Here is a 21674-nt window from a genome sequence, read left to right on the forward strand (position 1 = left end):
AGAGAGAGAGAGAGAGAGAGAGAGAGAGAGAGAGACAGAGACAGAGAGACAGAGAGACAGAGCGAGAGACAGAGAGAGCACTTATCTCATAAAAAGATGGAGCTCAGTTTTATGTAATGCCTATGAAAGTTGTTTCTTTTTTTCATTTATGTTGTACCACTTAGGAGCCAACAGAGAGGAAAAGACACAAAGAGATTCCGAGCAGGTTGCCTCACTCTTTAGAAAAACAGTACTCACTGTTTTTTTTTCTTTTTTCTTTTGGCAGTTCTTTGACCAAATTAAGAAATCATCTCAGTTAAAAGAACTTTAAATAGGTTGACTATTCTGAAAGAAAGTCTGGTTATTGTTTATGTTTTGACCGAAATAGTTGCTGTAAGTGTTCGTTTTATGATCCTGGGGAATGAACTAGGCCGTCTCACTGAGCTACAGGGCCTTTATAACTTTTTTCTTTCTTTTTTATTTGCGGGGGGAGTCAGTGTCATTGTGTGTAAGAATCCTCTACCTACAGACCTCGGTTGCCAGGGCACAGTGCCATCCGGCTGTGGCGCAGGGCTCTGCAGCGCGTGTCCAGGACTTGCTCACCTTGCTTGACGGACTTCATGCCTGCTGGTCCGCGCTTTCCCTTTTCCTCTCTACCCAGCCGCCACAGCTCACGCTCTTGTGGGCGGTGAACTGGGCTGCTGTGGACACTCCACATGAGTGGAGTCAGAGTCCCGGCCTCGCTACCACCGACTCACTTTAGCACGATGCTTTCCAGGTCCATCCATGCTGTCACAGTTGGAGAGTTTCTTCCTTTTAAAGGCTGAGTAGCATTCCATTGTGTGTGGTACCAGGCCTTCTCCTCTTTTCTGTCTCTTCATCTAAAATGGAGTCTTACTGTGTTTGCCACACGGGTCTTTAACTCCAGGGCTCAAGTGATTCGCCTGCCTCAGCCTCATGAGCGTCTTGGGGTATGAGCAGACCAACACACCCCACACATCCTGTATGTTTTCTGGATCCTTTCATTCATGACCGAGGCAGGATCTTGCTAAGTTACCCAGGCTGGATTTGATATTTTAATTCTCTGCTTCAACCTCCCAGAGTGTTAGAAGTACAGGCGTGTGCTACCATGCCTGGTCATAAAACTTCTTGGTTTTAAGATGATGAAAAAAAAAAGAGATGGAAAAAAGATTCTTTAATATTCTAGGAATTCTTTGACTTTCTTAGTGTCCTCTGGGCTTGGATGTCCAAAGTCACATTTTCTTTTAAAAAATTCATTCAAAGTCTTGGTGTGGAGAACAGAAACACTGTTGTGGAATAGTGCGAGGAGGACACGAGCCAGTCCTCTTAGGGTTCAAGAACCTTTCCTACATCAGCCTGCTGCGCTGGCCTGCGCTTCCTTGCCCCTGGGGGTGCTTCTATGTGGGTCACCCAAAGACCAGCCTGGTGTGAGAAATACACGTGGCTTTGCAAGGAGTGCTCGGCGCCGAACCCTAGCAAGCTTCCTCTTGGAAAGGAGAGAGGGAAAAAGTGCTCTGGTTGATTTTTAAGTCCTGCAGATATGTGAAAAACTACTTAGCGAACCTTAGCAAAAAGGGACTTACCCATCACTGCAGAAGGCAAAGGGCAGCTGGCCGTGGCGCTGCCAGCATCAGCTGGGGTGCAAGCTATCCGCCGACATCCTGGGGCTATTCTTCACATCTGGAGGTGTGTCTTTTAAAAGACAGAGTATCATTTTCTCTCTCTGAATATCAGGACCTCCCAGACACCACGTAAGCACACAGGCTCACCTTCAGTTACACAGACAACTTCTTAAGCTGGAACCTCAGCCTCGCAGCGTGGCCCCACCCAGCATGTGGGGAGCACAACGTGGGAGAGCTGCAGAGAGGAGGAACCGAGAGATGGCTCTCCGCCATCCTGAGTGATTCAGTGACTCTGCGCCCCAGGAGCTGAAGGTCGTGGCACAAGGGCCACTGGTACCGGCAGCCTAGGAGCCCTTCGGCGGGAGGCCTACAGGGCAAGTCTCCGCTATGAATGTGAATTGGAGACGTATTTTTGACAGCGGAGATTGTTTGGAAGGAGATAATTCAAGCACTTATGGATTGGGAGATACTGATGGATAGCTTCACGCTTCTCTGCCGGAGTGTACGTGGGCCACCCGTGAGCCCTCCGGTGTGTGGAGACCCTTCTCGTGTGAAAGGACCACACTTAACAGCTTTCCCCAGGGAATCATCTTTGTTAGTGTTATATGTTGTTACCAGCACATAATGAGCGCATTGATCCTGGGAAGGAACTACATGTACAAGGTTTGAAAATCACTTTATTAGTTTGACAGTTGATTTTTTTTGATTCCTTTTGGGGAAGCAGAAAACAATAATGGAAAAGTGACTGGATTCAGTTTAATTGAAGTGCTTGCTTATTGTGGCATCTTAAGCACATAAAAACAGTCATTTAACCAGAAACTTAAAAAAGTTTTAACATGTAATATAGAGTATTCAACAGTTTCATAAGGGATGTAATATGATTATTTCCTAATACATACGAAAATGTAAGATCCTTCATATCAGTTACTTGAGTTTTTTAGTTTCCTTTTTATCAGTGTATGTTGGTGAACCATTATAATTATATCTATCTTAGAGAATTGGCTTTATATATATGTCACACATCTTATATATCACAGTATATGACATCATCTATCATATCTTAATCATTACTGCTTTCCCCATGTCATAATTTTCTCAGCCATCAGAAAGAATGAAATATAAAGTAATTTAGCGTTCTCTGGGGGATTGATATCTGTGGTGTAATTCTTACGGCCCGTGGAAAGACTAAGAGTTTGCAGGTGGGAGTGGGAATCAGGAATACTCAAGCCGTAGAGATGGAGAAGAATGACCAGCATTTATTATTTTTGTCAAAAGCAGTAAGATGAGTTTTCTTGACCTATGATGGCTTTTAGCACTAATCCCAATGTGCCAGCCTGCACTAGAAATAGGCCAGCTTAGAGCAGAGCAGCCGCCGTATCTGCTCATTGCCCCGAGTTAGAGGGGGAAAGTTCTTGCTGCGGGTGTGCGAGCTTTTCTCTGCTCAGTCCAAGAATCTGTGCTTCTGACTGGATGAGACGCTGTATGTTAGAGAGCATCTCTTCATTCCTACAGCCCGGGCTCGTTTCCTAAGGAGGGATTTCTTCCTAATATGTAACTGTAGTTAAAAGAAATACATTATGGGCCATGAAAGTGAAAGACTTATTTTCATACTTTCTCTCTGTACATGAAAGAATGAAAGAGGAAACAAAGAAAGTTGTTCAGAAAATCAGACTTTCCCTTTCTAAGTAAGTTTGGCAATAATACGGAACAAAATTGGAGCGTCCCAGCCAAGATAAATCTGCGCAGCGCCGCTCTCGGCAGCAGGCAATGCCGCTGTTCCTGCAGGGGGCAGGCACCCCACTAAGAGCCAGGCACCCCGCTAAGAGCCAGGCATGCAGCGGGTTCCTGGGCCCAGACCGTGCACAGCCAGAGGCCGCGCTTCACAGCATGACCACAAACCTTTCTTACTAAAGGCAGTTACATCTTTTGCCAGACAACTGAGCCCCGAGAATCATCTCAGTGGCCCCGAATCCAAGTCTTATTTCAGATGAAAAAGTTATTCTTCCTTCCTCCCCCCTTTCCTTCTTTTCTGTCCTCCTTTCTTTCTTCCCCTCTCCCTTTCTTCTCTCCCCTGCCTCTCTTCTCTTTGGTGGTACTTAGGAGGAAACCCAGAGTTCTCTCACTGAGCTCCATCCTGAATCATTTACTTATTTTTTACTTTGAGACAAGAGTTTGCTTGCTTGCTTGCTTCCTTGCTTCCTTGCTTCCTTGCTTCCTTCCTTCCTTCCTTCCTTCCTTCCTTCCTTCCTTCCTTCCTTTCTTTTGTGGTACCAGGGATTGAACTCAGGACCCTGCGCTTGCCAGGCAAGTGCTTATTCTACTGAGCTATCTCCCCAGCCCTGAGACAAAGTCTTGGTAAGTCACCTCAGCGGGGCTCACACTGCAGGACTCCTGCTGCAGCTTCTCCAAGTTCTGCGATGATGGGTGTGGGTCACCATGCTGCACCAGAATTTCCTAAGAGCATTTTCCTGGAGGTTTGTTTTAAGCTAGACTCTGGGGTTTCAGTTTCATACATAATACTTTAAACTCTATTTGGAACATTTTTTTGTTGAGTAAATGGAGCCTACAAATAGAAGTACATTCTTCCTTGAACAAATAGTATGCTCAGGACAGTGAGTTGCTTCCCGTCGTGTGCAGAGTGCTGTGCGTAGTGCCCTTGGGGCCTGCAGCCCTGTCCCCTGCAGCCCTGTCCCCTGCAAGACTCTGCTCACCACGCCAGGGAGCTCTCACCGCTCACTGGTGGGGGACAGCCTGAAAGTAATGTCACGCAAAGAGGTGGAAAGAAAGGCAGGCTTGCAAACCTTGGGTCTTTCCCCACACTGTATCAAAGATCCAGGTGTTTAATCTATTTAAAGGTTTTAAAACGAAAAAAAAATTAAGAAAGAAGATATAGTCATTCTCTAATATATGAATTGTATTTTTCTTGGTTTTAAACAAGCTTGATGGTACTTAAAACTCTTACTATGGCTAAAGGGGTATTTCATTAAGTTTGGATTGTACAAATAATTGAAAATTAATAAACAAAAAGAAATATAGTACTGCAAATAGCCAAACAAAATACTTTAGCAAATGGAAAATCAAATGAGTTTGACATGCTATGCATTTTAGATGGCATAAGAATTGTCATGAGAGTATGTTAGGAGTAAGTAAAGAGAAGAGATGTTTTTATATGCTTTAACCTGAAAATAGTTGTCTTAACTTTCAATCGTTTTATCTCTGCCTCTATCTTTTGCAAATAAAATCTCATTACCTATTTTATACCTCAGGCTTATTTGAAATTTAGTTTAAGGACAGACATGCGCAGGTCTCTAGCCCGAGACAGTCGCACGAGCTGTCGGAGCCTAAACCTGCATCATTAGCACGTTGAGGGCGGACATTTCTCTCCTCGAGTGCCGTCTGGCTAGTTGTGATGAGGCAAGACAGCAGGTGAAGTGACGTGGAAAGCGACACTCGAGTTGAACTGAAAAAGCATTGAACAAACCGATCTTATGACACGTTCTAGTTGCGAAGCCCCAAGCATAGGAAACTGGCCTCTCATTTAGAGTTCAGTGTTATTTTTACTGACCCACATTTGTTATTCTGAGACAGGTATGGAAACAGTGTTTTTCATCTAATTATTTATTGCTGTGGAGGCCATACTTTAATTGAACTCAGGCCCTTGCGCTTGTCAGGGAAGCGATTATTCCACTGAGCCATCTCCCTGGCCCCAAAGCCATACTTCAGTAAAGAAACTTAAGCCAGAGTGTCCTTGGGGCTTAACATTCCAAACCTCCAATTTTTTTCCTGTTGTGCCAAATTATTGTGATAGATAATGCATATCACACAGCTAGCCAGGAAGGTCTGAGCCTATTGCTGATGGTGAACAGTGTTGCTACCAGAGAAAGTAAAGTATTTCTGGTCACATAGATACTTGCTTAAAGTGGGAAGTCCACGGTACTAGCTTAAATGCTACAAGATAAAGGCAACCAGTGGAAAAGCCTCAAAAAAATAAAATCCTTCTCAGTGGTCTGAATGCAGTGCATAAGGAAGAAGAACACTGTACTAAGATGGGTTTTTGAGAACACAACTCTGATCTCCATAAGCACATATCTGTAAATGTGCTCACTAAGAGAAGACGGCTTCCAGATTAGGTTGTAGAGCAGAACTCAGCTGTGTGGTACAAGCAAAAAACACACTTAAGCCATGTAGCTCTGAAAGGTTGCATTTAAGGAGAAGTGATAAGTATAGATGTATCAGCTAAATGTATTCTTTGGTATCTCATTGTTTTTCTTTTAACACAAATAAACGACCAACGAAGTCTTTTTTTAAATGTATTTAAGACAGGGTCTACAGGGTCTCACTATGTAGATCGGACTCGTAGTGGTCCTCTGTTTTCAGCCTCCCAAGTGCTGGGATTACAGCACGTGCCACCACACCCAGTCTCAATTGCTGTCTCAGTGTGCCCTGGGGGTGGGGCTGGCACAGCATGCCAGGGATCGAATCCCGGCCACTGCACTCTGCCTAAGCAGGCACTTTAGTCTGCTGAGCTATTCGGCCAGCCCCAAGGAAGGTATTTTGTAGTGTGGAAAAATGAGAAAAAACGTAAAAAAATTTTATTGAACTGTAATCAGAACTAAATACGATATATGCATGGGAGCTCTGGAAGGAAATAAGATGGATTAGAGTGAGACTGTGAACTTTTTCTGTATTTTTACTTCAATTAATGTTATTACAGTTAATAAACAATAGGGTAGATTTCTTAAATTGAGCATGTACTATGCATTTAGAAATTTAGGACAACTAGACCAAACTTCCTCAGAGATACCTCATTGTCAAATCAGGTGTTTATTAAAGACTCTGAGACACAGACCCATCTGCTTTCTGCTCTGAGCTGGAAAGTCTCCCGTGTGATGGCCACAGTGAGCCCCAGCAGGAGGCGCTGTGTCTCCCCAGTGCTTCCACTGCCTCTGGCTACCACATCGTTATCACCTCTCTCGGTTTTTACAGCAATATGAGAACTGGAGACCCAACCAGCCAGACAGTTTCTTTTCTGCTGGAGAAGACTGCGTGGTCATCATTTGGCACGAAAACGGCCAGTGGAATGATGTCCCCTGCAACTACCATCTCACCTACACGTGCAAGAAAGGCACAGGTAACTGACCCTCTGCCGCGCACACATATCCCGCCCGTGGTGGCGGGAGGCCAGGCTCCATCCCTCGAGATGCTGTCTCACGTATGCCACTTGCCATTGTTGCTCTGGAATATTCCACCCTTTTGACATAATGAGAAGGTCGTTCTCAATATGACTCACACCTTAGGTTTCAGGTGCTTATGAGAACCATGGGACATTAATGTAAGAAACCTCATTGGTAGTGTCTTTAATACAAACAACTCCTGGCCCATGGATCCATTGATTTCTTTATTATAAGGAGAAGAGTATTGAAAAACACAGCAGTTGTCACTAAGGAAGTCTGATCTCGTTTGGCTGTGCTCAGGTTCGTCAGCAGACGGGACTATGTGGTCCAGAACCACTTCTTCCCTCAGCAGGCTGCTGTCTCTGGTTCCTCACCTCCTCCGCTCTGTCCATCTTGGCTGTGCTGCTTGATCTTTGTAGGCAGCTAAGTTTTTTAATCATAGAAGCTTAGTTTATGTTTTTAAACCATGGATTCTTGTGTCTGGAGTTGAATATCTTTAAGGTATGATAGACACAGTTGTCATGGTAGCTCTATGCTGAGAGTCAAGCATTATACAAAAAAGAGTGGCAAAAGCTGAGTTGTAAACATGTGGCATGTTTGAATTTCTGTGGACTCCCTGAGCAAACAGAAACGCCGTGCACCTGCTTAAGGCCAGGCTTGGTAGTGGTGGCGGATGTCTGCTCCCCAGCTGAGATGAACCCACCTCACGACGGCAGAGGGTGAAGGACAAGCCACTTGAGATGTCTTTAAACATAAAAAAGACAAAACTAAAGATGTGTGCTCTGTGTGTATTTCAAGAAAGATTCATAGAGATATCAATAGTGAATTCTTTTGGAAGAAGGGGAGCACTATGGTGCCCAAAGCCGCTGTCTCAGGTGACACTAGATGAGACTCAGTAGTTTCTGCCGACCTGCTGCTGTCTCGCCCTCCTGCGGCTCTGCACCAGGCAGTCCTGGCCTGTGCTTTACTGCTTATGAGGAACTCCCAAAATAACAGATCAAACATTTGCTACTTTCCATTTGTCACTGTACTGAGAGTATAATAAGCTGTCTGTCACCTTTGCCTCTGTGCTCCTCCAAATGGCTGCGAGAACTGTGCCTTTTCACTTTGTGGCCTAAAATCCTGTATTTCCTGTCTTATTTTCCTCTGCAGTAGGGCTTTTCAGCAGCCTTGCTATTGACATTTTGAACCAGACCACTTCTTTGTTCACTTTTTGGCGGAACTGGGGCTTGAACCCATGACCTTCATGCTGAAGTAAATCTCCAGAGCTTTTTAGTTTTACATTTTAACTTCTTGAATCAAGGTCTCACAAGGTCACTAGGTTGCCTGGGCTGGGCTTGAACTTGGGCTCCTCCTGGCTCTGCCTCCCAGAGTGCTGGCATGATGCGCCCCGCCATGCCTGGATCAGACAGCTCTGTGCTGTACAGCGTGCTGGAGGACCTCCAGCCTCAGCCCCCCTCCTGTGTGCTGAAGGCCAGTAGCAGCATCGCAGCCTCATCCATCCCTGCACACTGTGGCAAAGCCAGCCAGGCGCCCAGGCTCTGCCACTGTCTCCAGTGAGGGAAACTATTCTTGTTTTAGATAGTTTCTCTTTTCTCCAGTGGGGGTCACACAGTTCCTCCAGGTGGGTCTCCTGCCCCAGAGCCAGATGCGGTTCCCAGGAGCAGCTTTGCACTATTCCCGGTGCGGAGTGGGTGTTGGGGAACGCTGCTCTAACCCACCAGGGGAGGAAAACAATTCTTATTTTCTCTCCTCACTGTCAGCTTTTTAAAAAATCTATGTGTAGTAAATAAATGGGAAGACTACATAGTTCATATATTCGTGCATAATTTATTATTTTCTAATCAATGCTCTGGAGAATTTTATAAATGTTCATAGATTTTTTAAAATAAAAGAATCTTTCCTCTTTTCACCACTGTAGACTTCTAAACCTGCAGATGTAATCCTTTTAACTATTAAATACTTACAAAGAATAAAAAATGGAAAAATGTATTTTTCAATTATGCCATATTGCCTACTCTCCCCATACCTTCGAAGTACCTTGTGGGCTTATTTATTTATTGTTGTGGTACTGGGGATTGAACTCAGGACCTTGCACTTGCCAGGCAAGCACTTATTCTACTGAGCTATCTCCCTGGCCTTTCGTGGGCACTTTCTCATACCATTTATTTACTCCACAATTCCCATGAGAGATAATGACCTTATGTCCTGGCTTTCCCCTTTAGTACTAACACATACCCTTGCATCCCCAAGCAGCGAATTGTTTAATTTTGCAAATGTTTGAATCTTACACAGGCGGAAGGACACTCGTGCGCTCCGCCCTGCTGCTCTGTGGGTCCGCGCTGATCCTTGTAGCTGCACGCTGTGTCTTCTTGCTGTGCTTGCTGTACTTCACCGCTTGACTATGCAACATTTTCTTTGCCAGTTCTCCTGGCAGCGGGCGTTTGGTGGTAGACAGTGTTTTTGCGATCACAAACCATGTTGCCCTGAATATCCTCAAGCCTTTTCTGGCTAGATGGTGGTGAGTCTGTAAGCACAGGGGCAGGAGCCAGGCTGCTCAGTCCCGTGGATATAGGCACCATGGAATTTTCTAAAAATGTGCATTACTTTCCAAAACAGTTACACCAGCTGGTACACCCACCAGCTATGTGTTTCTCCACCTTCTCAAATACTGCTATTAGGGGACTTTGACATTTCTGCTAATCTGATGGGTATAAAATGATGTGCCTTGTAATTTAATTTGCATTTCTTGAATTCTTCCTGCATATTTTGTATTATATTTACAGGACACATAAAGATCTTTTGTTTTGGATAGTTTCTCTTTTGATTATTTTTAAAATTTTCTTATATATCATTTACATATTGATTTTAAGAGTTTTAAAAATATAACTACAATTGACAGTTACACCAGTTGCAAATATCTTCTCCCAGTTTGCAGTATGCTTGAGCCTTACCTTGTGTAAGTTTTTGATGAATTGAATTCATTTAAAAAAAATAATGTATTTGGTACAGGGTCTCACTACACAGTTTGGGGCTCATAGTGATCCTCTTGTTTTCAGCCTCTCCAGCACTGGGATTACAGGCATGTGCCACCATGCCCGGTCTCCCTGGTTGGCTCAGTGTGCCTGGGGCATGGCTGGCACAGCATGTGGCACCGGGGATTGAGCCCCAGTCCATGCACTTTCCATGCAGGTGCTTAGTAGGCTGAGCTGTCTGACCGTCTCTTAGAGTTCTTAATTTTATTGAATATGTCTTTATGACTTAGACTTCTGTGTATCTTTAAAAAATCTATAATGCCTAAAGCCATAAAATATCCTATCTTTTCTAAATACTTTATATTTTGCTCTTAAATTTATATGCTTCAGCCAAGTAAAATTGGATTTCTGTGTATTCCTTGCGACACCAAACTGTCCGAGTTCTAATTCTGCTTCCTGCCCGCAGTGCCACGTTGCCCTTGTCAACCCTCAAGCAGGCGCGTGTGCATTGCTTTCTCGCCTGTTTTCCTGTCTTGCTTCTGCCACATTCACTAAATCATTTTAGGGTTTTAGTCTTCATGTATAAAGAATTTTACAAGAAATACAGTTGCTCTCTCACAACGATTAAAAGCAACTCCTCCTTGGTCAGTACAGTGCAGGCTCCCATGGAGCAGATACGAAGGACTGTTTTTAACTACCTTACGTGATTCTGGTCTCATTCTATCTGGTACTACCTAATGTGAGAGGTGATTGAAAGATACGGTGAACGTTTAAATTAAGAATTATCATCCTAAAGAATTTTGGGGCATTAATCTGCCGCCTCCCCCCAGTCATATGCCCCGACCTCATCAGTCTTGCCACTTTCTGGAGCACTTCAGGATGTTCCCTTTCACGACGGGCTTTATGAGCTGTGACCAAAATGATGATGCACATCGCTGCTGGGTGCCGCTCAACAGAAAGGCAGGTGGCTGGAAATATCCCATGCATCCTCCTCCACCTTACTCACCAGATCTGACGTTGTGTGACTCCTCTCTTTCCTAAAGTGAAAATGACCCGAAAAATTCAGTGTTTTGAATCCGTGTGGACTGAGGCAGCCCCAGCAGGGCAATGAAGGACATTCTTGGAAGAGGCCTTCTAGAACTGCTCCTGAGAGTGGCAGGAAGCTCGGGATTCATGTGTCAGGAGCAAGGGGAGGGTGCCGAAGGCCCTCAGTGGCGATGTACTGCTCGCTCCGATAAAAACACTTCTGATCCAAAAGCATACAGTGCTTTTGTTCACGGTCCACAGAAGCTGCTCATAGTGCAATAAAAGCAGAATGCAGTATTTACATTTGGACCAAGCAGAAGAAAATTAGGGGAATTAAATAATTAAGTGAAACCCAAATTTGTCCTCATAAAAGAATATGTTTGTAAACAGCCTCCTGAAATGGAAGGAAATTTAATAATTATAAATGGTTGCTGTTAGGATTTTGACATCTAAACATTTTGCTACCAAGTTTTCTCCTAACTTTTCCCACCAAAGTTTTACATTATTTCACGAGATATTGATATAGCAGGCCATTGGGGTCAGAATATTTTAAGAGTAGAAAATGTCTTCAGGGGGAATTATATTCAAGTGGTTACATTTCCATTGGAAATACATAACAAAATGCAATAATTTTAAATGGTTTTAAAAATATAATTTAAAATAACCACACTAATTTTGAATTACCTATATTATTAATGAATTGAGGCGAATTAATTTTTCAGATCTTTGAATTTCAAAATAGAGGTTTCTTTTATATATACATCCTTTATTATTAATATTGATTGCTAAGTTTGTGGATAATTGGAATTTTTCACTGTAATTTAAAAATGGTAAGGGCTGGAGAGATAGCTCAGCAGCCTAAGCACCTGTTTAGGCAAGCGCAGGGGCCAGGGTTCAATCCCTGGCAACAAATGCCGAGCTTGCCCTGCCCCCAAGCACGCTGAGCCTGTGACCAAGTCTGGGCACGGTGGCGCACGCCTGTAATCCCAGCACTGGGGAGGCTGAATACAGGAGGATCACTAGGAGTTGGAGCTGCCTAGTGAGGCCTGCACCAAACAAAACAAGACAAAACAAAACTAAAAAACTAAAAATGATAGGTAAGCAGGTCAAGCTTATGCTTGCTTACTCTCCTCTCAAGCATTTCAGTTTGCACTGCTTCGGACACTGACGGCCCCAAGGTATAAATATGACCCATTCTCCTCTTCTGTCTCAGGGATAAGATAGAAAGAGCGAGAAGCGCAGTTGCACCTGGCAGTTTTACTCACACTTGAGAACATATGTCCATCTGTCAGAACTCTGGTGTTATGACAGATCTGTCCACTTTTCAGAACTTCTTATAGATTGTAAGTTTTTTTTTTTTTTTTTTAACAGAAGTGATGGGAATAGTTCAGTGTTACAAATCCATTATCCTCCTATGTGAATGTGATGGTGAATAAAATTTGGAGCAGGAAGTTAAGACAAAACAAATAGATCACTGTTGGCCCAGACAGGTGCTTTTTAATTTGGAAAATTTTCAGAAAATTTTCTGCCCTACTAGAAAGTTCTATGACCATGTAGTGCTGTGATTTTTAACAAAATGTAATTTAAGCGGACATAATCTGAGGTTCAAATGAGACCCAGGGTTTCACCGAAGTCTTTCTTGAACTATTTCTTAGATTTGGATGGTGGACTTTTATGATGGTATGTAGGGTTTGGAGAAACGGGACAGACAGAGATAATGACACACAGACAGAGACAGACACAGACAGACAGAACCAGAGAGAATTGGTTGAAATTGTCACGTTATTTGCAAATAACCCACTGTGCTTTCTCTTAGTTGCTTGCGGCCAGCCCCCTGTTGTAGAAAACGCCAAGACCTTTGGAAAGATGAAACCTCGTTACGAAATCAATTCCTTGATCAGATACCACTGCAAAGACGGCTTCATTCAGCGCCACCTTCCAACTATCCGGTGCCTAGGGAATGGAAGATGGGCTGTGCCTAAAATTACCTGCATGAACCGTAAGTGGTCCTTTAGAAGGAATGGACAACCGTGCTATAGCCACTACTAGCCACCTTCATTTTGCGGCTTTGGTGTCGGAGTCGAGGGTAATGGAGCAAGTAATGTTGTTGTGTTTTCTTTCTTTCCTTCCATGTAGCTTCCGCATACCAAAGGACTTATTCTAAGAAATACTTTAAAAATTCTTCATCAGCAAAGGACAATTCAGTAAACACAGCAAAACACGATCATCGCTGGAGCCGGAGGTGGCAGGAGTCCAGGCGTTGATTCCTCAAATGGCAAACATAGGTTTTCATCATTTCAGCCAAAGCCTAACTTCCTGTGCCTTTCCTACCACCTTGAGAAGTGTTATCAGTGGTTTTCAGTTTGGGGACCACCATTTGGTCACTTGGGGTTGCAGTGCTCCCAGAACACTTTAAATGACAGTCTTGGCATCCACAAGGAAAGCAAAGCGACGCAAGAGTGAACAAGGCAGAAGGCGACCGTTTCCAGCCCAGCTCCTCTCCTTGGGGCTCGCTTCGCCTCTGGCGCAGGTTGTATTGCAGCGTCTACCCGCCTACTGTACTATTTAAAAAGCTCCATTTCAGCACCGGTGGCCGTGTAAATAAGATGATTTAATGTTGATTCTACGCCTGTATATAAAATAAAAAGTCACACTGAATTCGGGCATATTTAATGATGATTATGGAGCCTGCCGGGCCTGTAATCATTGGTCCGGCTGCTCTGGGGTAGATTGTTTAGGTTGGAAATGGTTTCATTTGCCTTTTGGCTAACAGCAAGATGGAGGACAGCTTTCTGTGCACAAGAAGCAAACACCATCTCGCTTGTGCACCCTCGGCCACGTGTGCATTGGCTTCTATACCAGGCTGAGGCCTGGCTTGCGACCCTGAGGCTCAAGGGACTCCAACGCGAATTCATCTTTGCTGTAATCCTTTTCCTTCAACTCACACGGAAGGCCCGAATGGAGGACTTTTTCTAAGACCAGGAGCATTTTTTTAGGGGACAAAGTGCTAATTATTAACTCAACCAGGTCTACTTTCTAATGGTTTTCATAACAATAACTCTGGTAAGGTTACATAGGGATCAAGACTTTTTAATGGGTAGAGACCGTGGGTTCAGGAGGGTGGGGGATTGTTAAAACAACACACTTGCAAAAAAAAAAAAATTTGTATATATAACCATTTTAATCTTTTATAAAGTTTTGAATGTTCATGTATGAATGCTGCAGCTGTGAAGCATACGCAAATAAATGAAGTAAGCCATACTGATTTAATTTATTGGATGTTATTTTCCCCAAGACCTGAAAGTGGATATAGTGTGCTAGTTATTTTTCAGTGTTAGCTTGATATTTTCCTCACACAGTTGGGAACGATATAATGTAGTACTTTGTCCCTGATTGAATAATGTGATGGATAGACTCATTAAGTGCTTCTTGTGGAAAGAGTGGGCAAGTGCATAGCTTTCGGCAGTGGTGTTTGGCCACCCTACGCAAGGTGTCTGCGCAGGCTTAGCCTGGGCCTTTCGTCTCGTTCAATGGAGTGTATGTGTTAAAACTTCTTGTCTCCTCATACTCAATTTTCTCCCTTCTGTTTGAATAAAGAGACTGCTGGAGATGACTCTGAATTATTATCCACTTAATTTAATGGTTAAACAAAAATCTGTACTGGAAAGAAAGCAAGAGGAGTAGACAGCAAGTAAAATGACAGATGCTTGAGGAGAGAGAAGTTCACCCTGAGTTAACAGTGCAAGGTGTTCCCGGGTGTGGAACATCTCGGGGTACCCCAAGTGATGGAGAGCTTTTGTGTGCTTAGGGAGCAGTTGGCAGTTTAATTTTTTTGAGAAAAAAAGAAAGCAAACTAGATAAAGAGCAGACAGGTTGGCCCAAGGTGGACAGTCATGAAACCTCCTTTGGCCCAGGACAGAGAAGTGAGGCTCACAATTACATGCAGTGTATTCGAGCTGCCCCCTTGGTCCCCTCACCCAGTGTATCCCCCTTGGGTGCTGTGGCACACACACACACACACACACACACACACACACACACACACACACACTGTGTTGACTCGCTAGGTCTTTATTTTTCCCTTTCCATTAAAATGCACATAGTACTCTCCTGTATTTATATTATGACATGTATAGTGTAAAATGTGAATGATTTTTTTTTTTTTTTGTGAATGAAAATCTAAAACCTTTGTAACTTTTTATATCTGCTTTTGTTTCACCAAAGAAACCTAAAGTCCTTCTTTTACTACACTGTGATTTGTCTGGTTATTTACAACTTTAAACCTAAGTGTACACCAACATTTTCATCACCTGATTCCATCTTGGAAAATGAGCTGCTGGCTTAGTTAAAATCATTTTTACTGAAGTCAAGACATTACCTAGGTGCCTCCAAAAAACAGACTAACTCTTGGGAATGTTTTCGTCTCCATATCATGCAGTGATTTCAAATCTGAAAGAAGCAGGAAATATGAAAAGTTGTTGCACACATTACACACTGTTTCTTGTGAGCAAGCCCTAATGTTTTACATACATTACCTCCCATCGGATGTAGGGTCTGCTGCAGAGAGATCAAGCTATTTATTGAAACGTTATGTAGTTGGTGTCCAGTGGAAGCAGATAATTTCCGAGACCTTGCATGGTGTTTTCATAATAAATATTCCTGATGGGTACACCTTTAGCAGGTCAGTTTAATTATTAGATAATCGTACCTAAATAATTATCAAAAGATATAAAAAGTCACGCCCTCATGCATCCAGCTGCCCAATCAGTCCTTCATTTTTATTCATGCACTATCTCTTAGGTACTTTGTATGTGCCAGGCGCAAGTAGGCCTTGAGGATTTAGCAGTGAACGAGGGAGGCAGACCTCCGCCTACAGCTTTTGTACTGAATACATCCCATGAGAATCACTTGCAAACTCACTCATTCAGCTTATTGGTGGTCTGGAAGGGTGATTCCATTCTACACTTTGTAGTGACATAGAAGATACCATAAAGTGCAAAGTGGTTCTGAAAATTACTTTGTGGCTTCTTTCTTAGCATCCCAAAGTTACACTGGGAGTTGGGCATGAACAGAAGCAAAGCACTTTGTTTCCTTTCTGAGCTGTTGTTCTCAGGGTGCAGCCTGCCATTTCTTTTATGCATGCTAAATAGAAGTTATCCAAGGAAGTAGACAAGAATTTAGATTACCGGTAGAGATGTACCTTTGTTAGATTTATAAAAAATTATTGATTGATTTAGGTACTTAGAGTGGAAGATGCAGGATATTCCGAATACTGGGTCAAGGTGAGAAGTTTAAGGAAGTTGTGCTAATCATTGTCAGCAAAGGGGGCTTCTCCACACTCCTACACCAGCTGACTCACTCATTCAAGAAAGTCCTTGGCCCTTGGACTCCAGATGAGAGGAGGGCTTCCAGGGTGGCCTAACCCTCCAGATGAGAGGGAAGAGAGACTGTACAGGGAGGGACATGCCAGCTTAATGTGATAGTAAGTAGGACTTTGTTGACCTTAAGAGAATTTTCAGTACAAAGGAACAGCAGCAGGATTAGTCCATTATCTGTTATCTCAGAAATCAGACATCACGTATAGTGAACTTAAGAGATTTGGGAATCAATAGGAAGAAAATGAAATAGATTTTAAGAACATTCATAGTTGATGTTGCCCCGGACTGTTAGCCAAGAAAAGTTTATAAGAAAGAAAATGCCTTCTAAAATAAGTTAAAAGGTGTCAAGTATGCTGAGTGTCTGCTCTTAACATGTTTCCTTTCATGCTCCATGATTGTAGAAATGCGGAGAAATGGTTTCTCAAGAGCAAGGGTCACCACGATGGGTGGGCACCAACAGCTGTGCGTTTTGCTTTTCTGCGTTGTGTCATTTTCATTTGCTAAACAGGCGAAAGATTTATACGATCTGAAGAGAAACCAGAGTTCATTTGCTAAACAAACTAGAATAATTCACCCAAACAATTCATTTCTGAAACCAGTCTAAACAAAAAGTTTAAAGGTCTTTGAATGAGTCATTCAAAACTGTACAATATTTTCTCACTATTAATTGTTTCTGTATGTTTGGATCCCGGCTGAGAAGAAAGAGCAAATGCCAACATAGTGCGATAATAGCGTTTGTTGAGATATTTACAGAATAAGCAAAGTCTGGGTTTTAATTGGAATTTAATTCAGAGATTTGTCTGAGTCCATCAAATGATCCTTGCCAAGGATGTGAAGTTTACTGCCTTAGGCAGTTACTCCTAAATGTGATTTTTGATGGTGTTTTCTCTCAAAAATGTAAAAATAGGTACCTTAAGGATTTATTTAAGTTATCATCAAAAACTTTTTTATCATAAACAATGATAAAGAGTGTTATTTGGGGCATATTTCAAACATTACTATTCTAAAATAAACATAACATAATTCCTTTAAATATATTGGGCAGAATTTAGGCAGTATTTCCTGTGTGTCCACCATTATCCTTTAAAGGAGTATATGAAGAAAAATGTTCTTTTTCACAGCCAGAAATGTTGTAGTTCTCTCATCTTTCGGATTACTTTTCGTCCCACAGAGTATCATCCAAATGTTAAACATTGATATATCTGAAAATGTTCCTTTGATTAAGCTACCAGATATGCATTCAAAGACCCAGATCACAATTTATACTTGAAATCTGAAAATTTTTCTTATGAACATAATCTATAAAAGTTAACAGTTTCTTGAACTGATTCTATCGTGACTTACTGATGTACAATAGATGAAAGCAATAAACGGTTGCTATATAATTTGAAAGTAAATGTATAAATTATAAAATTTTATTAGAAATGTATCTCAAGCGTCTGAGTGGAGTTGCTTTCTGCAGCTAATGACTTTTCCACGGATCAGTATCACTTAAAAGTAGACTGTGACGTGGATCAACACACCCTACTCCTGTTTTTATAGACACAAACCCTGGGAAATCTTGTGTGGTAAGTAAGCAGATGTAGATGATAGTTTTATTATGCTTTGCTACCCAAATCGTAAAGCAGTCTCTGACTTTTGGCCAAGAGCCACACAGTGATCTGGCAGACTGTATCTTCAGTTACCTCTCAGTTGACGTCATTGGTGAAGTTTTCTTTAATCTTTTCATAAGCCCCTTGCTAAGGGGAGAAAAAAAAGATTTGTTACATTGTCGGAAGAATCATTCATTTTTAACTTCCTTGTTCATTCACAATTTTTACATTCTGTGCTAACGCCTCCAAAGACCCAGAGCGCATGGAAAGTTGAAATTCTTATGGTTTCCGGTTATTTTATTTTTTGTTTTCCATTAAGTGGCAAACTAGTCTTTGGTGTTCAAAATTTGTTCTCTGAAACAACAGCTTTCGTGTCACCTGGAAACTCTAAGGGTGCAAATAAATCCTCAGCCCTCACCCTACTGAATCAGCGCTTTGTGCAGAGCAGACAGCAATTGGTGTTTCTGTAGAGCACGCCCAGTGATTCAGAGGCACTCCAGAGTGGGTTAGAAGTGACAGCACAAGGCGCCCAAGCAATCAGGCCCAGTATCACAGACACAGCCTTAGGGAGGTGAGTACTAGGAAAGATCCAGAATGGGCATGACTCAGCTCCAGAAAGTCCTTCTCTTGGTAAGACCATGTGTCCCTGCAAGAGACTGGGGTGCTTCCCCAGGAGGCACCCATGTTTTAGAGGCCCCACCATTCCCTCAAAGCTCTTTGGGCCTTGTGCACCCTGTGTTCTGAGCATGTGCTCTGTTAGGCACTGATTACTTTCCAACCTTCAAATGGACCTCTGGCTTTACAAGAACAAGAAAGCCTTTCATTACATGAGAAACTGAATGAAGTGCTGATTGAAAATATTCATTCCATAAGGAATGAGTAAACATGAGAGGAAAAGTGAATATGTAGGAAGATGAATTTAAAAACAGGAAATAGAAGGAAAGAAGTTGTAACTTCTCAGTAACTGCAGCTTCAGATTCAGTAGCAAGCACAGCGGCCGAGGCAGGAAAACCTTGTGGCCCAACGTGAGCTGGAAGCCTCTTTCTGGAGCCCACCCCTCGCACTAAGACTGGCCAGATGAAGCTTCTGTCCATCCAGTAACACACATGGAGCATTTTGCTGGATTCAAGAGTGCAGTTACAAGCAGATCTTGCCGAGTCCCTGTTCTTGTGAAGTTTATAGCCTGCTGAGAAACAAAGAGATGTGGTTCCTCAAAATGTTGTCCGAGCCTCCGTTCCAGGCCATCTCGGCCTTCTTTGAGGGTTTCCTTCATAGCCATTATTTAACTGACACTGGGCAGATCTCCGTCTGGCTGGTTGGAACTCACAGGCGGATCCTGCTCTGCATGTTGCAGACTGGATGACTATCTGCCTCTCTCCCTAGCCAACTGTCCTGTTATTGTTTGTTCTTAGAACTGAAAATCACAGATTGGCTGATTTATAAAGAAGAGATGTTTGTTAGTTCACTGTTTTGAGGATCACGCCACCCAGAAGCGTGCTATAAGCACCTCTCAGCCTCTCTAAGGCTTCACTGCTGGAGGTGGTGTTGTGGAAAACATCCGTGGCAAGACATGGAGAGCGGCGTGCGTCCCACTACTCACAGGTTGGAAGCCCACAGTCCTACCACCGAGGCTCCCCGTTCCTAAGCTCATCTAACTCCAGTCCCCCAACCCAGCCTCGAGTGGTGTTGCAGCAGCAGTTAAATCTCAGTATAAAACATTCAAACTGGACAGCAGTGCCCCTAAATTTTCTGTAAAGTTAGGAGGCTAAGGCTTGTTTCACAGTCTAACTTGACGCCCATATTCAATCACCAAATTGTATTAATTTTTCTTCCAAAGGGTTTTTACATATATTCCTTTCTTTTGTAAAATCTCAGAGAGCCTACTCCAGGTGCAAAACTTTAAAATTATCTTTTAAGGTACTGAAGATTATCTTCAAAGTAGGAAAATTGAAGTTAGGTATTCCCCAGCAGAGAATTCTTTGGAATATATTGTCTGCACAATAGAATATAATTTCACATCTGTAGGCTTTACTTACCTATTCAACCTGATAATCTGTAAAATGTTATCAAGAAGCTATCTTAGGTGTTATGTGCTTAAGAAGGAAAGGAAATTACTTTGAAGGCTCAAGCAGATTGCTTATCTTTTTTCTTTTTTTTAACTTTCCCCTTTAATTAGATCAGGTTTTTTTTTTTTTCCAAAATTTTGTTGAGAAACAAATAGTAATGATACAGTTTCAAACCAAATTGGTAGGACAGTTTCAATAATTGACACATTGCATACATTCTTCCTAGTGGTTATTTGCTGTACAAGATGCAGACATGATATCCTATTTACAAACACTATTAGAACAAATCCCTCTATTCATTAAGAGAATATAACTATATATCTATCCTAACCATTTTGAATACACAGATACAAAGTGGACATTCATCTGTATCCCTTTTTTTGTTTAGTTCTGTTATTTGAATATTATAGGTGTGTTAACTCAGCAAAATATTCTAAAAGAGTCCAGTAGTCCATAACAGTATTGGGTTTTTCTGCTTTACTGGCAACGTCAGAAATTGTTGACCTGAGTCTCCTACAGCTCAACATAACGGCATGGCTTTACTTCTTATATTTCGTTTTTATACTTTTCTGCTGGATGGTTAAGACCAAGGTAAAGCAGGACCTATGCAACAAGAGTTGTAGCTTTTTGGTCTGAGAAGGTCAGTGAAATCCCCTCAGGATTTATCCTGAGATCCTGTACCTCAGATTGTAGATCCTTTGTCAATACCAGCCATGTGGATGAGTCACAGCCATTGCTTGGCCAATGTGCTCCCTGTGAAAGCCTGAGAGAATGTTTTTTCTCCATGTGACTCTCCTTAGGCACACTCTACATCAGCAATCATTTTCCTCTTTGGCTCCATAATCTCCTTGATCAGAAAATTTGGGACACTACTGAGTTACATGACATTACAGTACAAGTTCTCATCTGTCCTGATTCTTAATTGACCTTGGAAGGCTAGGGGCAAAATACTGGCTTTTCTTGTGGCCCTCCTTTTTCTCTAATTTTGGTCTGCAAACTTAGGTTGCTAACCTTCCAGAAGAGAAGCTTATGTGTAAACATAAGAATTATATAATTCTTTATGCCTATTTTAAAAATATATTCTAATTTTCAAGTGTTTTTTCATCATATTTTGTAAGGACTTAAAGTTCAACATATCAATACTTGATGAAAAATACCTGTTCCATGTTATGCCTAAGATGTTTGATATTCAGACAGATAGATAGTGAGGTTAAGCTTAACAGCCTAGGTTGTATGGTAGTTACAATTTTTTTTTCCATGTTTACAACTCTGCCTCAGAGCCAGACATTCCTGGTAACCATTGTGTGGGAGGCAGAATCAGAAGATGGGAAAATCAATGTGACCAGTGTGACCCAGGCCTCCCTTTCACATCCAGATGGGTGACAACCCTTTTCCTGTCTTACACCACAAGAGACTGACAGAGATAGATTGCTCCTACTTGGTTCAAACATGGGGAACATTTCAGGGAATCTCATGTAGCCCCCACGTCCCTCCCAAGCTGGTGGGACAGCCAGGGTGGGCAGTGTCTCTATATTAATCTTAGCTCCAACAAGCCAGCATCCTCCAGATCACTTTCCATCTCTCAAGCCCTCCTCTGTTTTCTCATCTTGACCTTCCAGGACCAGAGAAGCAAGAGGTCTCCACTGTGGTTTGCCCAGGGATACTACACTGGGAATCGGGATTTCCATAAACTGCTCACACTCATCAATAGCCCCTTTATTACATTTTATTCAACTTAGACAGTGTGATGTGCTTTGTTTCTGATTGGATTCCCGACTGACAGAGTGACCACTGATATGTTTCCTGTAAATCACAAGATGAGAATACTAGCTACCATACAG

The 21674-nt window shown here is 42.4% G+C and overlaps 1 protein-coding gene across 1 annotated transcript in view; it reads left to right on the plus strand.

Annotated features, from left to right (window-relative positions):
• Vcan (versican) overlaps positions 1–14987 on the plus strand; it is a 118086-nt gene extending 103099 nt beyond the window's left edge. Inside the window, exons 12-14 of the mRNA XM_023700980.1 lie at positions 6609–6753; positions 12614–12796; positions 12934–14987. Coding sequence (XP_023556748.1) covers positions 6609–6753; positions 12614–12796; positions 12934–13061 — 456 coding nt within the window. The 3' untranslated portion in view covers positions 13062–14987. The remainder of the gene's footprint in view (positions 1–6608; positions 6754–12613; positions 12797–12933) is intronic.
• Positions 14988–21674: the final 6687 nt, after the last annotated feature.

The sequence above is a fragment of the Octodon degus genome, unplaced genomic scaffold (assembly GCF_000260255.1).
Source record: "Octodon degus isolate 3935 unplaced genomic scaffold, OctDeg1.0 scaffold00129, whole genome shotgun sequence".
In the NCBI taxonomy this organism is placed as follows: Eukaryota; Metazoa; Chordata; class Mammalia; order Rodentia; family Octodontidae; genus Octodon; species Octodon degus.